This window comes from Temnothorax nylanderi, unplaced genomic scaffold, assembly GCF_030848795.1.
Source record: "Temnothorax nylanderi isolate EJ_2023f unplaced genomic scaffold, tnyl_v1.0 TNYL_tig0086_pilon, whole genome shotgun sequence".
NCBI lineage: Eukaryota > Metazoa > Arthropoda > Insecta > Hymenoptera > Formicidae > Temnothorax > Temnothorax nylanderi.
This window is the reverse complement of record NW_027249148.1, coordinates 364034-376431: the sequence shown is the minus strand read 5'-3', so window position 1 is coordinate 376431 and position 12398 is coordinate 364034. Positions and strand designations below refer to the sequence as shown.

General features: G+C 39.9%; 1 protein-coding gene across 1 annotated transcript in view; it reads left to right on the top strand.

Annotated features, from left to right (window-relative positions):
• LOC139774730 (zwei Ig domain protein zig-8) overlaps nt 1-12135 on the top strand; it is a 91694-nt gene extending 79559 nt beyond the window's left edge. Inside the window, exons 4-6 of the mRNA XM_071710155.1 lie at nt 5168-5323; nt 6434-6767; nt 9153-12135. Of these exons, the coding sequence (XP_071566256.1) occupies nt 5168-5323; nt 6434-6767; nt 9153-9292 (630 nt within the window). The 3' untranslated portion in view covers nt 9293-12135. The remainder of the gene's footprint in view (nt 1-5167; nt 5324-6433; nt 6768-9152) is intronic.
• Nucleotides 12136-12398: the final 263 nt, after the last annotated feature.

Here is a 12398-nt window from a genome sequence, read left to right as displayed (position 1 = left end):
TGCTCGAGAAGTCAAGCGCGAATTATGCAAAGCATAGCGCCCGATCCTTCGAGTTTGGCTCTCAATTTGACGCGTAACATTATATGGCGACTGTGCGTATAATGCGATTAATTTATTCTGCCAAGACCTACTCATATCGGGCGTAATGCACTTATCTCGTCCAGGAAATGCGTCAACGTTGCGCGATAACGTAACGTGTGGTATATCTATAATGGAAACCGTCGGAAAGATTACCTGCTCGACTCGGAAACGCCGCGAGGGAGAGAACGTTGACCTACGGTAAATCACGCGATAAATGTCAAACAGCTAGGCGGTAAAGGACGCGCGGGTACCCCGTCCAAGTGTTACGAAGGAGTCGACGTTTTGTACCCGCGTGCTCTTCCTCAACATCATCCTCGACGAAGAAATGAATATGCGTGGGGTTACTTCCAAAGTGGAGTGCTTCCTCGAGGAACGTCCTCGGCTACGATGAATCGTGGGATAAGACGGGCGAGGGTATAATGGAGGATATCCGGGTGGTGAGATACGAGGGATAGAGTGCGGCGGCGCTCTCTCTCCCTTTGAGAACGTAGATGGAGCGAATGAGAGTTCGGCGGAATGGGGAATTACCGGAAATGAAAAGATTCGAGCGATGAATTCCTTCGTAAACATATTGAAACATTAAATTCCCGCCTCTAAAAGTACCTGAGCACCTTCTCGCCTCATCGTTTGTGAAATTATACGTGTTTTTTTCCTGTTTTGCGGGGATAACATGAGTTTTTTTTTGCTGGTTCGAGGCAAGATACCATTAGTGAAATGGGCGGATTCGAGAGCTCGTTCTTCCGGAGGATTCGATACCGCAAAGTATCGGCTCCCGCTTCATTCGGTCTTCGCCTCGATTCCCGTGCGTGTGATATAATTTGTTTTACACCGAATGGAGAAAATACGTTTCAAAGGCGTCTTTCTACGTGCAAACTGAATGAAATGTATCGCGGTGAAACGCGATTGATAATCACGAACAGGTAGATCAGATTGGATGGCACGGATGGGATCGATATCACGGAAATGATGAAAAATAGATTAAGCGTTTTAATGCTTTCACATCAATATGGAATATCCATTTGCAAAGCTAATGTAACGTAAATATATTATACACGTATTACATTATTTAGTGATGGCTGCGATTTCTTATTAAACTCGAAATAACGAAATTGTACGGCATGTATGTCGCACTTATTTATTGAATCAATAGACACAAGATCAATAGATCTTTATTTGATTGAATGTTTAAAGTGTTAGATTCAAATTGTTATCGAAAGCATCGTGTGCAGAAATTCTCTGTGTGATTGGCTAACGTCAATCACGCCTAAAATCATAACATCAATATTTGATTAAATAAAGTAATAGATACAGTGATTGAGCGATGCACAGCAATTGACTATAACACACTTTCACATCTCAATACATCAAAATCGACATATCGATTATAACTGTTTTCAAACTAAACCTCGATAGTGTGTTCTCTCTTGTTAAACTATAATCAATGCGCAAATTCACTGTCACTTCAAGTTCACAAGGAAATCAATTTTTCTCGTAAACTAGTAACTTCATGCAAGAGTTGTCTTTAAATGCCCACATCTCTTCGCGATAAAAATTAAGTTAATCAATGAAAGTAAATGACTTGGTATATGTTTTATAATGAAATGTCCAGTACTTCTGATAACTTGAGCTTGATATAAATTATTTAAATACCTTGATTCAAAAAGGAAGATACATGTTCTACGAATATTTTTATTCCAAGCGATAGTTTATATTCTTATCATCTTTATATGAAAATATTCGACTGATAAAATTAAATTGTAACATTTAAAAAAAAAAGGAAATATATAATTTCTATTAGTGATCGCCACGGAAGGTATAATATGTGAAATTGTCAGAACTAAATTATCTTTAATATCAAGAGAGGGGTTTCACCTCCAGTTCTCTTCGATCTTGTAAGTAATACCGTCGCTCTACGTAGCTCTAAGTTCCCGAGGTTGTGACACGTATAGAGCGCGGCTGTGTAGCGGTTGGCTTGATTCCCGCGCGGGGGCGGATAGGTGAAGGAACTTTCCTCATTACAAGAATACTTTTAAAATGGTTTGTTTGATAAACGAATGAACTTTCGGTGTTCCTTATCGGTAGCAATCCCGATGCTTGCTATCGAGCAAGAGTTGAAAGCGATCGCGAGAGTGCAGTAGCGATAGGAACGGGGCGACCTTTAATTTCCTTCCTGCCGTTACCGCGGTTTCATTGCGAGTGGAAATATTCTTATCACTCCAAAAATTATTCCCTTTTTTTTGTAATCGAGCGACAAGCATTTTCATAGAAACGCTTCGAATTATTATTTCATTATGATTTAACGCGCGCTTCAATCACCGTGATTCTGTAATATCGCGCGTTTAAACGCAGTTTTTGTCGTCGCGCTTCCTGCTATTCGCTTTTGCGAGATGTCTGGTATGCAACGGCACAAATTTCCGATCGCAGATGGCAATTCCCGGCCGACGGAATAAAGAATGTGTCGGCATGGGTAGCTTGGCATGCTGTAATCGGGGTATTTCCCAATTAAGCTTCCACGCGTCCCACGGCAGTGTCAGCTCTCGGCTTGTGTGCCGCGTGTGTGCACTTTCCGCGCGTGTAGATGCCATTTACTTGCCGCTGTACAAAGTCTTTCCCGCTTAGGCTAGCAATCCCTACATCGGCTTAATAGCTTCCCGCGGGAATTCTGGTGCCATCGGTTACCTAACCCGCGTCTAACAAGACTGATGATGATGATCGAGTCAGGCAAGACAACGTAAGAGGAAATTAAGTATGGAGGAGGCCCGACACGGATCGGACATGCTACTCCAATTTGCATTTCGTTCCAAGTTTTAATTGGTTTTAATCCTTTGGCGGACTACACCCGGCTTCTCGCTCGCCTCGTACAAACTTTTAACCCTTTCCGCTGGAAAGCCAAATAGGCCCGCCGCGCGCACAAACTTCAACAGTTTCCCTCGTTGAGGCGAATATACCGCAGTATCTTTTCGTATACGTTTAAACTAAAAATAATTAGAAGGGGTATTGCAACTTGTAATTCCTGGGATAATTTAGATGGGGACGTCCACGTGTAATATACATATGTCATAATGTTCATTAGTTTCGCTTGAAACCTTTAGTTGCTTTAGCGCAACTGGGTTGCTTTGACCTCTTAATGTTTCTAAGTAACCCCCTTAATTGGCCACGCAAGTAATCTCAAGTAATGAAGTTCACGTACTCGGCAGCAAGACAGGAACATCGTTCGTCCTAACAATCCGTATGTGTGTGTATAACCGTATCTGGAATTAGTTGAAACCGAAAGACGGACGTTGGGGGGGGGGGGATCTTTGTCCTTCCGACTGTTCGCGAAGACACTGGCGAAGTTCTCGTAACTTCGCGCCGATTGAAGCAAACTCTACTACCCGATAACTTTCACCAGTCAAAGACTAGCGACGTGCAAGCAAACACGCGCGCGCACACATACACACCGTGCACGTCGGTGCGCCGTAGATAGGTCCTTTTCGTGGTGAGATCCAGGATTACAGCAAGTACTCGGGATTACCGGGTTTGGCGGTACCAGAAATGTCATATCCTTGGGAATTGGTTTCCCCGGGATGTATTACGTGGAATCGGCTTAATTATGTTTCTGCCTGGAAGTACTAAGACGTTTACGATGGAGTACGTCCCGACTAGGGATTCGGATATAAAAAATGATTGGTTTGGCAACGTGACGTCTCTGATCCACCGGATCGAAATTTAGGAGGAGGCTTCGCAACGAGGAACTTCCTAATTGGAAATAATTAAATTTCACCGAGAGCTATTGATTAACAGGCATCTTCGTTGTTACGTTTAGGAAACGTAGTTCCTCATAATAATACATACATTGATAGATGTTGAATGAGAGAAAAATTTATTATTAACGTGAAAAATATTTTAAGAGCTTCCTTTAAGATATTCTTTTCCTGTAAAAAAAGTTTTCAATAAGGAATTCTTCAATGTTTAAGAACACTCGTATTAAGATTAAAATGGTTTTAATTATGGATAATAATATGTTCGCAAATCAACTCTCTTTTATATTTCAATGATTTAACAGATTTTGGGTTTACGTGAATGATTAAATAAATTGATTCTCTTCGGTTGTGTCCAAAAGTGGCGCAGAATTAATGGTATCGCTACATAATTAAAATACCGTATGTAGCCGCTATTCGTATTTCGCTATTATATTGAGCATAGTTTTGTGGTCTGCTCTCTGGGGAACGAAAATTACCTTGAAATTAGGGTGCTCTAATGGCCATGATAATTGATATTCGATGTGCATCGAGGTTTCTCTCTCATTGCCTGACGTACATATTTGTTTCCATATATTGTTACTGTAAATAGCCTAAATGCTTTCAAACATTATGTATACCTATGTATATATGTAGGTCCGGAAGTATGTTAAGTAAGAACGTGTACAGCATAACTGGCAGTTGGTTTTCAAATATCGCCCTAATTTTTGCGTGAGTCGATAGATGGAACCTTTGTCCTGGATGCTTTGTCACGAAAGATTCAGTTGGCGTTGTTGAATTCTTGCCTGAGAAATACGTAAACCGCCATGAGTGCCGCATACGCGTCGCGCTACGAGGCTGTGTTCCTTGCACACACACACACATATATATATATATATATATAAGAGGTAAGAAGTGGAGGGTTCCGACTTGTTTTATCATAAATGGGACTTCTTAAGCTTTAAAATGAGATGTTGATTATTATTCTACGATTATTAGTTTCGAAGATCTAAACGTTCAAAGTGTGACATGTTTTTGTTGCATCGACAAGAAATTTAACTGAACTTTTTAACGCTACTGTATCGAAGAGGTAAGAAATGGAGGGTTCCGACTTGTTTTATCATAAATGGGACTTCTTAAGCTTTAAAATGAGATGTCAATTATTACTCTACGTTTATTAGTTTCGAAGATCTAAACGTTCAAAGTGTGCTGTACACGTTCTTACTTTTAACCAAGTCTTGCAACTATAATCGTATAATTGCTTTTTTAAAAATAAAAGATCTGACAGTCCTGTAATATTCTTGTAAAATTATACTAATTTAAAAGCTTATACGTATTAATTGCTTCTTGTTTTTTTTTTGTTATAGATCACGTGGGTGAGACGCAGGGACAGACAGTTGTTAACAGTCGGTACCAGCACACACTCCATTGACAAGAGATTTGTCGTCAGGCATTCAAGCACCGATTGGCAACTCACAATACGCACAGTAACTTTGGACGATGCCGGCATCTATGAATGTCAGGTAATTTGGCAAAGCTTTTATTGTGATATTTTTAATTTTCAGAATATTTAACTGCAATGTTATAATCTTTATTTAGCGTATTTTTACTCGTATTTTTAGATTCCAACATTACGATATAACATTTAATTCGCATATCTTATCTTTGATCGTGTAAATCCAATATCTTCTTATTTTATTTGTACAGAGCTAAAAAAAAAGATATTTAGCTTCACGCGATCAAAGATAAAGTAAATGCCAATTAAATGTTATATCTTAATATAGAATATAGAAGATAGAATAAAGAATATAGAAATACGAGTATATACATATATAAATGCGATTTTTGTGCAGTTCACTCATTAGATTATTATCGTAACAATGAGAACATATCAATTTACTACCATATTAATTATAGACTTAAACATGAGATAGATTTCAGTATTTAATATCGACCGATTAGTTCTTGTTTTAAAATGCAAGATTAAATAAGTTAAATTTTCAGTACCGATTGAATAAAATAGCTATCGAACGGTTTTAACTATGCATGGTAAATTGAATAATTTCTAATATATGATTTCGTGACACTTCGTTAAAGGTTTCGCATGCATAAAATGTCAGCTGAAATGCCAAAGCGGTCGGTCACAAGCTCTGTTTCAGGTCGCGGTGATTAGCCGCGGCTTTAGCTTCAGCAGGGTTCTCTATAGAGCAATCAACGTAGCTTTGACGATGTGAATACAATTTATAATATATATTACAATATAATATATGTGGTTTGTTATAATTTGAAATTAGCTATTGTTGTGTGGAAAATGCTCAAGTTACAATATCTCAATTTTCGTAATATCATTTTGTATAATATCGTATAATATATTAAATTTATATAAAATCACTCGTTATTATATTATCAACGTATAGTCGTGTTTGCATATAATTTTATGCTTTTCTTAGATATTTTAAAGATAAATGTATGTAAAAAAAAGAATTCTCGTTACATCAGCAAACAGAATTATATAGGTTGACGACGAGTTTAAGCATTTCCCGATTGTCACCCTGTACAAATGTTTCAACTCTTCCGAACTCGTGTCTTACGTACTATGAAAAGTTAAAGGTATAGCTGTATTACGATTGCAGGTGACGTCGCACCCGGTGCAGCGAAACTTCGCTCGTCTCAAGATTACGGAGGCATACTCGATAATACCAGGTGCGCCTGATCTGCACGTGAAGCAAGGCTCGAGCCTCCGTTTGGAATGTCAACTTATGGCGGCCACGGAAAGGCCCCTTTACGTCTTCTGGTATCGTCAGGGTCGTATGATAAATTACGACGAGGAGCCCGGCGTTGATGTCAAGCTGACGTCGAGCGGCTCCATTCTGACGGTGAATAAAACGAAGCTTACGCACGACGGCAACTACACGTGCGTACCTAGCAACGCCAAAGCGGCGTCTGTCATGGTCCACGTGATCGAAGGTGAGAAACACGGAGCCATATTCTCATTAGTTTCAGCTGAATTTAACTTTGGATTTGATGTTAATTGAGGGAAATTTCTGAACGCGGGAAATTTAATCCAACAAAATGCATCGCGAAATTTTATCATAAGAACGTTCATAGAAAATGGAACATTAAATAAAATAGTGTTATACAGAATTATTTATCGAATGATCCACCTTGATTTCGCGAGGAAATTTTGCGCGGACCTAAATACAAAAGTAGATGATTTGCTGTTATATTTAACGCACAATGCAAATGTTACGTGGTTCAAGCAATATCACATGTCGATCCTTGACGTGTGCGCGTCAAGGAGGGAATCTTTGACGTTTTCCGGTAATTAAATTTCATTAGCTTTCCTCTGGATTTACTATTGTTCGGCAATGCTGAATCGTGGATTACAGCGATACGATCGCTAAAGATCCGAGGTTTCTACAGTACGAGCAGCTTGCGGATTGCAATGTGTCAGTAGGCTGAATTCACGCATTAAAACGCGATGGTAATTGACTCGCTCTGGTTACGTTGTGGAAGAAGAGATCAGCCGCCGATCGGCCGGGAGTAACTTCCACGAAACTTGAATATTCATTAGAGTAAGTGCCGAACAATTAAACGGCTCGTAAGGAGCTCGTTACGATCGGATTTCGCAGTTCTCGCAGACGCATTCACCCCGCGATCCCACACGGCTCGCCTACGATAACAGAAAGGCGCTTGAAAATTGTACGACCGTCCCTCTAACGACGTAACTTTTTACGAAACGCCCCGAGTTTGTTCCGCGAAGACGAAGTTCGAACGCAATTTTTTGAAAGTACGGTGTGTAACTTCGGGTCGGCTTTACTTACACTTTAACGCGCTTAGTAACTACGTAACAACGCGATAGTGTCCGTGGGGCATTATCAAACTTATCTATTATTTTCTCCTTACACAAGACGATACCCTCCTCCCTCACACGATTTTAGTTTAATCTTTTTTTCCATGCTCGTGCCGCGACATGCCTTCGACATCGCCCCAGTCGTCGAAAGTTTCTCTTAGGCATTAGTGTACATTGTATTAAATCTCTTTGCGTTAAACTTTACGGTCTTGTTTACCCAAGCGCGCTGTTCTTATAAAAAAAATAAGGGAAACAATATTAGGTTGGAAAAAATACAACAACTAGTTTGAAAAGTTCTATGCCAGACAATCTTAAAGCGTTACTATTACATTTAGATTAATTATTTGAGAATTTTAGAATATATAAATGCACACTCGAATGTTGTTTTTATAAAAATAACGGAGTAAAAGTTCAAGTACATACTAAAAGATACTGAGATATTGTAGATTTTATAAAATATTTTTAAAACACGTTGCTGATTTATCACGTCTATAGCAATTTGTTAAGAACTATAGCATGTGTGGAGCAAAAAATGGACACTATCTATGGAAGTCTTTCAGAATTAAATTTTAGTATTCGAAAGAGTAGTTTATTTTGAGGCGGCGTGAAAAGAGAGAACTGCCTTGGAAAACTCGAGAAGTTCGACAGATATTCATCCACTGTTTGCCATGTCTTCGTTGATGCCGAAGCACGTGACAACCAGGGAGCGTCACGCACGTGACCAGATTGCCGAGAGGTATTTTCTACAAGAAGAAATGTGAAATGATCCGCGTTTCATCTTATATCTCAACTAGGAACGTCGGTCGACCTGAGATCATTTAAAATGCTGTTTCTGCTCTCGGGGAAAGGTTTTACCGCTTCGTATGAGAAGAATACCTTCTACGCTTTTCCTTAGACGTGCATTTCTGCTCTAGTTTACACATGTATGTTTTTAAAATATTTTCTATTATTAATAAATAAATAAATAACAAAGACAGAACAACGATAATTGCATTCTTTGTTCGTTATTAATCTGATTTATTCCGCTTTTATTTCAATTACTTCTACGTTACTTCTACAATTTTTACATGTATAAAGGGGATCTGTTAGCTCATATTTTTTTTTATTAAAGTCAAGTTACTACGGTTGAAAGAACAACAATTTGCATAAGAAGTATTCAAATTTCTCGTGGGATATGCCCTTCTAAGGAATAATAACATATTAAATCGCGTATAGCAAATATTACTCCAGAAACGAAAATAAATAGTTAATAAGATTATATTAACCCGCAAACTTTTCAGCGCATTCCTTAATAAATCATCTCTAAGAAGGATGAACATTTTTGCTGCGACCATAATTGGTACAAGCAGACGCAAATGTGTCGTAGCTCTATTTCAAAAGCGTCTTGCCATCCTCTAGATCCCTCGGCATCCATGAGCGAGTAATCTAAAATTAAGCAGCCCACTTTACCCGCTTCCCTTTTCCGCCATATGAAGCGCAACTTTCTAATCTCGTTTCAGAGGAGGAGAAGCCGGCGGCGATGCACGGGGGCGACAGAAGGAACCTCAGCCCGGCAATTTTGGCGAGCAACTTTCTCGTGTCCCTCCTGGCGGCCGTCAGCTGGAGGATACCGAGTTTCACGAGCCTTTACCCTACGTGAATTATCGCAGCCCCGGCGGCGTCCTTCGGTCCGTGTGTCCCCCGCGGCCTGACGGCGGGTCCGGCGAGGAAACGAGGTCCCGAAGTCGTTGTCCTGCCGCCCGGTGACGGCACGAGCCCCGCTCATTTCCGATCCGGGAAGAAACTCCGGTGCCGGGGATGATTGTGCGCGTGTTACAATCCGCGAACTCGACGATACCTCGGTTTATCTTACGTGTGTCTCTTTTGCGTATACTAGATAGACGCTATTCGGGGTTGACAGCCGCGGTTACGCGCGTGCTCGATGTGTGCTCGTCCGATGCGGTGTCCTGTAGCTCAAGGACAGTGAGAGTCGCCGGCGAGTCCGTTTGTCTCGGTACGGTGCACACCTGTGAAGCCGTTCTTCGATCCTTCGCACCTTATCTTCCATTTTCTCGCCCGTTCTCGCGCGCGAGTGCCGCGTAAATGTGCTTGCCGGGACGACTGTACTCCGTTTTGGAATTGAGCTAGCGATTTACTGTAGGATACGTTTTAATCTTAAATTCTCGCGCGTAATCTATGCGTTTCGTTGCACGCGATGTTACAGTCCAAGCTCTCCTGTCCACGATAAAGAGATGAGAAATAAGATTTCAGCATGTAAATACGAACGCAATTTCTTTTTTCTTTTGTTATACTTGAAGATCCTTTTGTGATGATAAATCGTACAAAAACAACGATATTTCAAAGAAAGTTTTTGAGAATTGTGAAAGATCAATAATTTTGTCCGATACATTGTCCGGAAATAATAATAAATTTAAATCTCACTGTGTGGACAGTGGACACAATATCAAACATGTCACGATAAACGTGATGAATTTATCTCTATTTGAATATATTTCTATTTTAGAAATATGTTGTCTTTTTATTATTGTTTAAGCTGTGCAATATAATTTTATTGCGACAAAATTACCAATTACTTCGGACGGTAACCGCGTGAATCGCAATGAGACCAGAGGATTATGGAACTATGGTACTAAGGTACGTCATAAGATATGCATTGGTGAAAAAGTCTGCGTAAGCGGAAAGGCTACCCTGGATTTGTTTGGACAGGAAACTCGGTTTCTCGCAGGAAATTTGTTTCCCGATGGGGACCTTTCCGCTCGATATGCGGCCTCGTTGATATCTTTCGGTGTGCGTGATCGGTGAGTCGTTTTCTTCGTACGTGCATCCTACATATATACATATATACACGTATATATTCGTTACGTGCAGACAAATGTACACGGCGAGAGCTCGATTTATCGTTCTTCCAATTAATCGTGGTATTCATATTTTCGAATCCCCAAAGTGATTTGTATCGCTTATCGTTTGCCGCATATCATTGATTGCATATGTTTTTGTTTGGTTCCAAACATCGCTTTCGATAGCGTTTGATCGAGCTCTCACCGTATATACGATACGTTATTGCATAACGTAGGGGTTGCTGCGAAAATTCTATTTGTCGTGACCAGCATGGCAGGAGAGAGGCCATTAATAATGACGAGTCGCGTATACTCCTCGATTAAATCACTTAGTCTGCTACCATGAAGCCTCTTTTATTTTCCGAATCAAATTCAACGGAAAACAAATCTATTTGAAACAGACAAATAAACACGGATTAAAAAATAAAAATAAAAAGTTGTTGATTTAAAGGTAAAAAAAAAAAATATTGTGCCGATCGGTATGCCGTGCGATAAAAATATATTTTGGACGTGCGAGGGCTGTGTAAATTCCGCCCTAAGGTGATCTTGTTATCTTTTGTCAGTGGCAGAGAGTTTAAGTAAATCTCCTTTCGAGCCGTGGTGTATGTTTCTTCGAAATCGCGACAAGATAAGACAAGCAGATTTTTCGCGACAACTTGATTACGCGAACCCGAGGTGGATGAGCGACGTTCTTTCCGCGCTGTAGAAGCCTTACCTCAATTCCCGTCGACTCTCCGCAGTGCCGTCGTCACTGAGCTGCGGAAAAACAGTTCTTTCTCCGCACCTCGCGATTCTCCGGGTGGATATACACTGAAGTATTCTCACTGTGTTTGTTCGCGCGGTGTACACCTATGTTTAAATAAATGATAAATGCAAATTCAGCTGAATGAATGTCCGCGTGTGAACGTAAAAGAGAAATGAGGAGACGGCAAACGCGAGAGGGCGAGCGTTTGCTCTCTGCTCTCGTTCGCCCGTTCTTCTTTTTTCCGTTCTTCTTCTAGTGTATACTCACTTCCATACGTCCTCAAGATTGATGAATAAAATCGAACGGCACGCGTCACGCGAGCGATGCGAGCGATCCGATCTTTCGAGACACAAACCTCCTTCTTATTTCAATGAAATCGGGACTTGTACTTTATTCTACCGATGATAGGAACTTTTCCCATCGAGCGAAGCTCTGTTTCTCGTTTCATTAAAATAGCGAAGATAACGAATAAAACGAAAACCCAGAAGACAAGATGTTTAGAAAATGCTTAAAAGACATCTTCTTTACATCTCCTTTAAACATTTTTTCCTTCGGACATCGAGCATTTAGCGCTAAATTTTGGAGTATAAAATAATGAAGGTAAAGAAAGAGGTGACGAAGGAGTCTAAGTACTTTGGAAAGATTCTCACGTTTCCGTGGCCATCGGTGTTTTGCGAATGTCTCGCGAAAGCTGATTTCGCGGCTCTTCTGCGATGGGAAATGCGGGATGAGCGGTCACAGTTTTTAGCCATACATCGAGTTTTATGCACGGCACGCATGACACGTGGCGATGCGGCCGTAGACTCGCGCTCATCAACGTTATTTATCTGAATACGTGGAATCAATGTAAATACTAAACATTCTAACTACGCATTCAATAAAACATTAATCGTGACTATACGAATGTAATGAATTTATTCCCCAGATCTTGAAAAATGTCCTCGTTCATTATTTTGAATAGTTCAAAATTATTTCGATATGAATTTTTATTAGCACTTAATAAACATCTTTTAGAATACATAGTGTAAAAACGTTTGTGTAAGTAATAATAAGATGTGTAAAAGCTTTATAAAAAAAATAATACGATTAAGATATAATTTCTTATCATAAATTAGTTATTTCCAATAATTCTTTAAAGTCATCATGATACTAAAAATTTAACA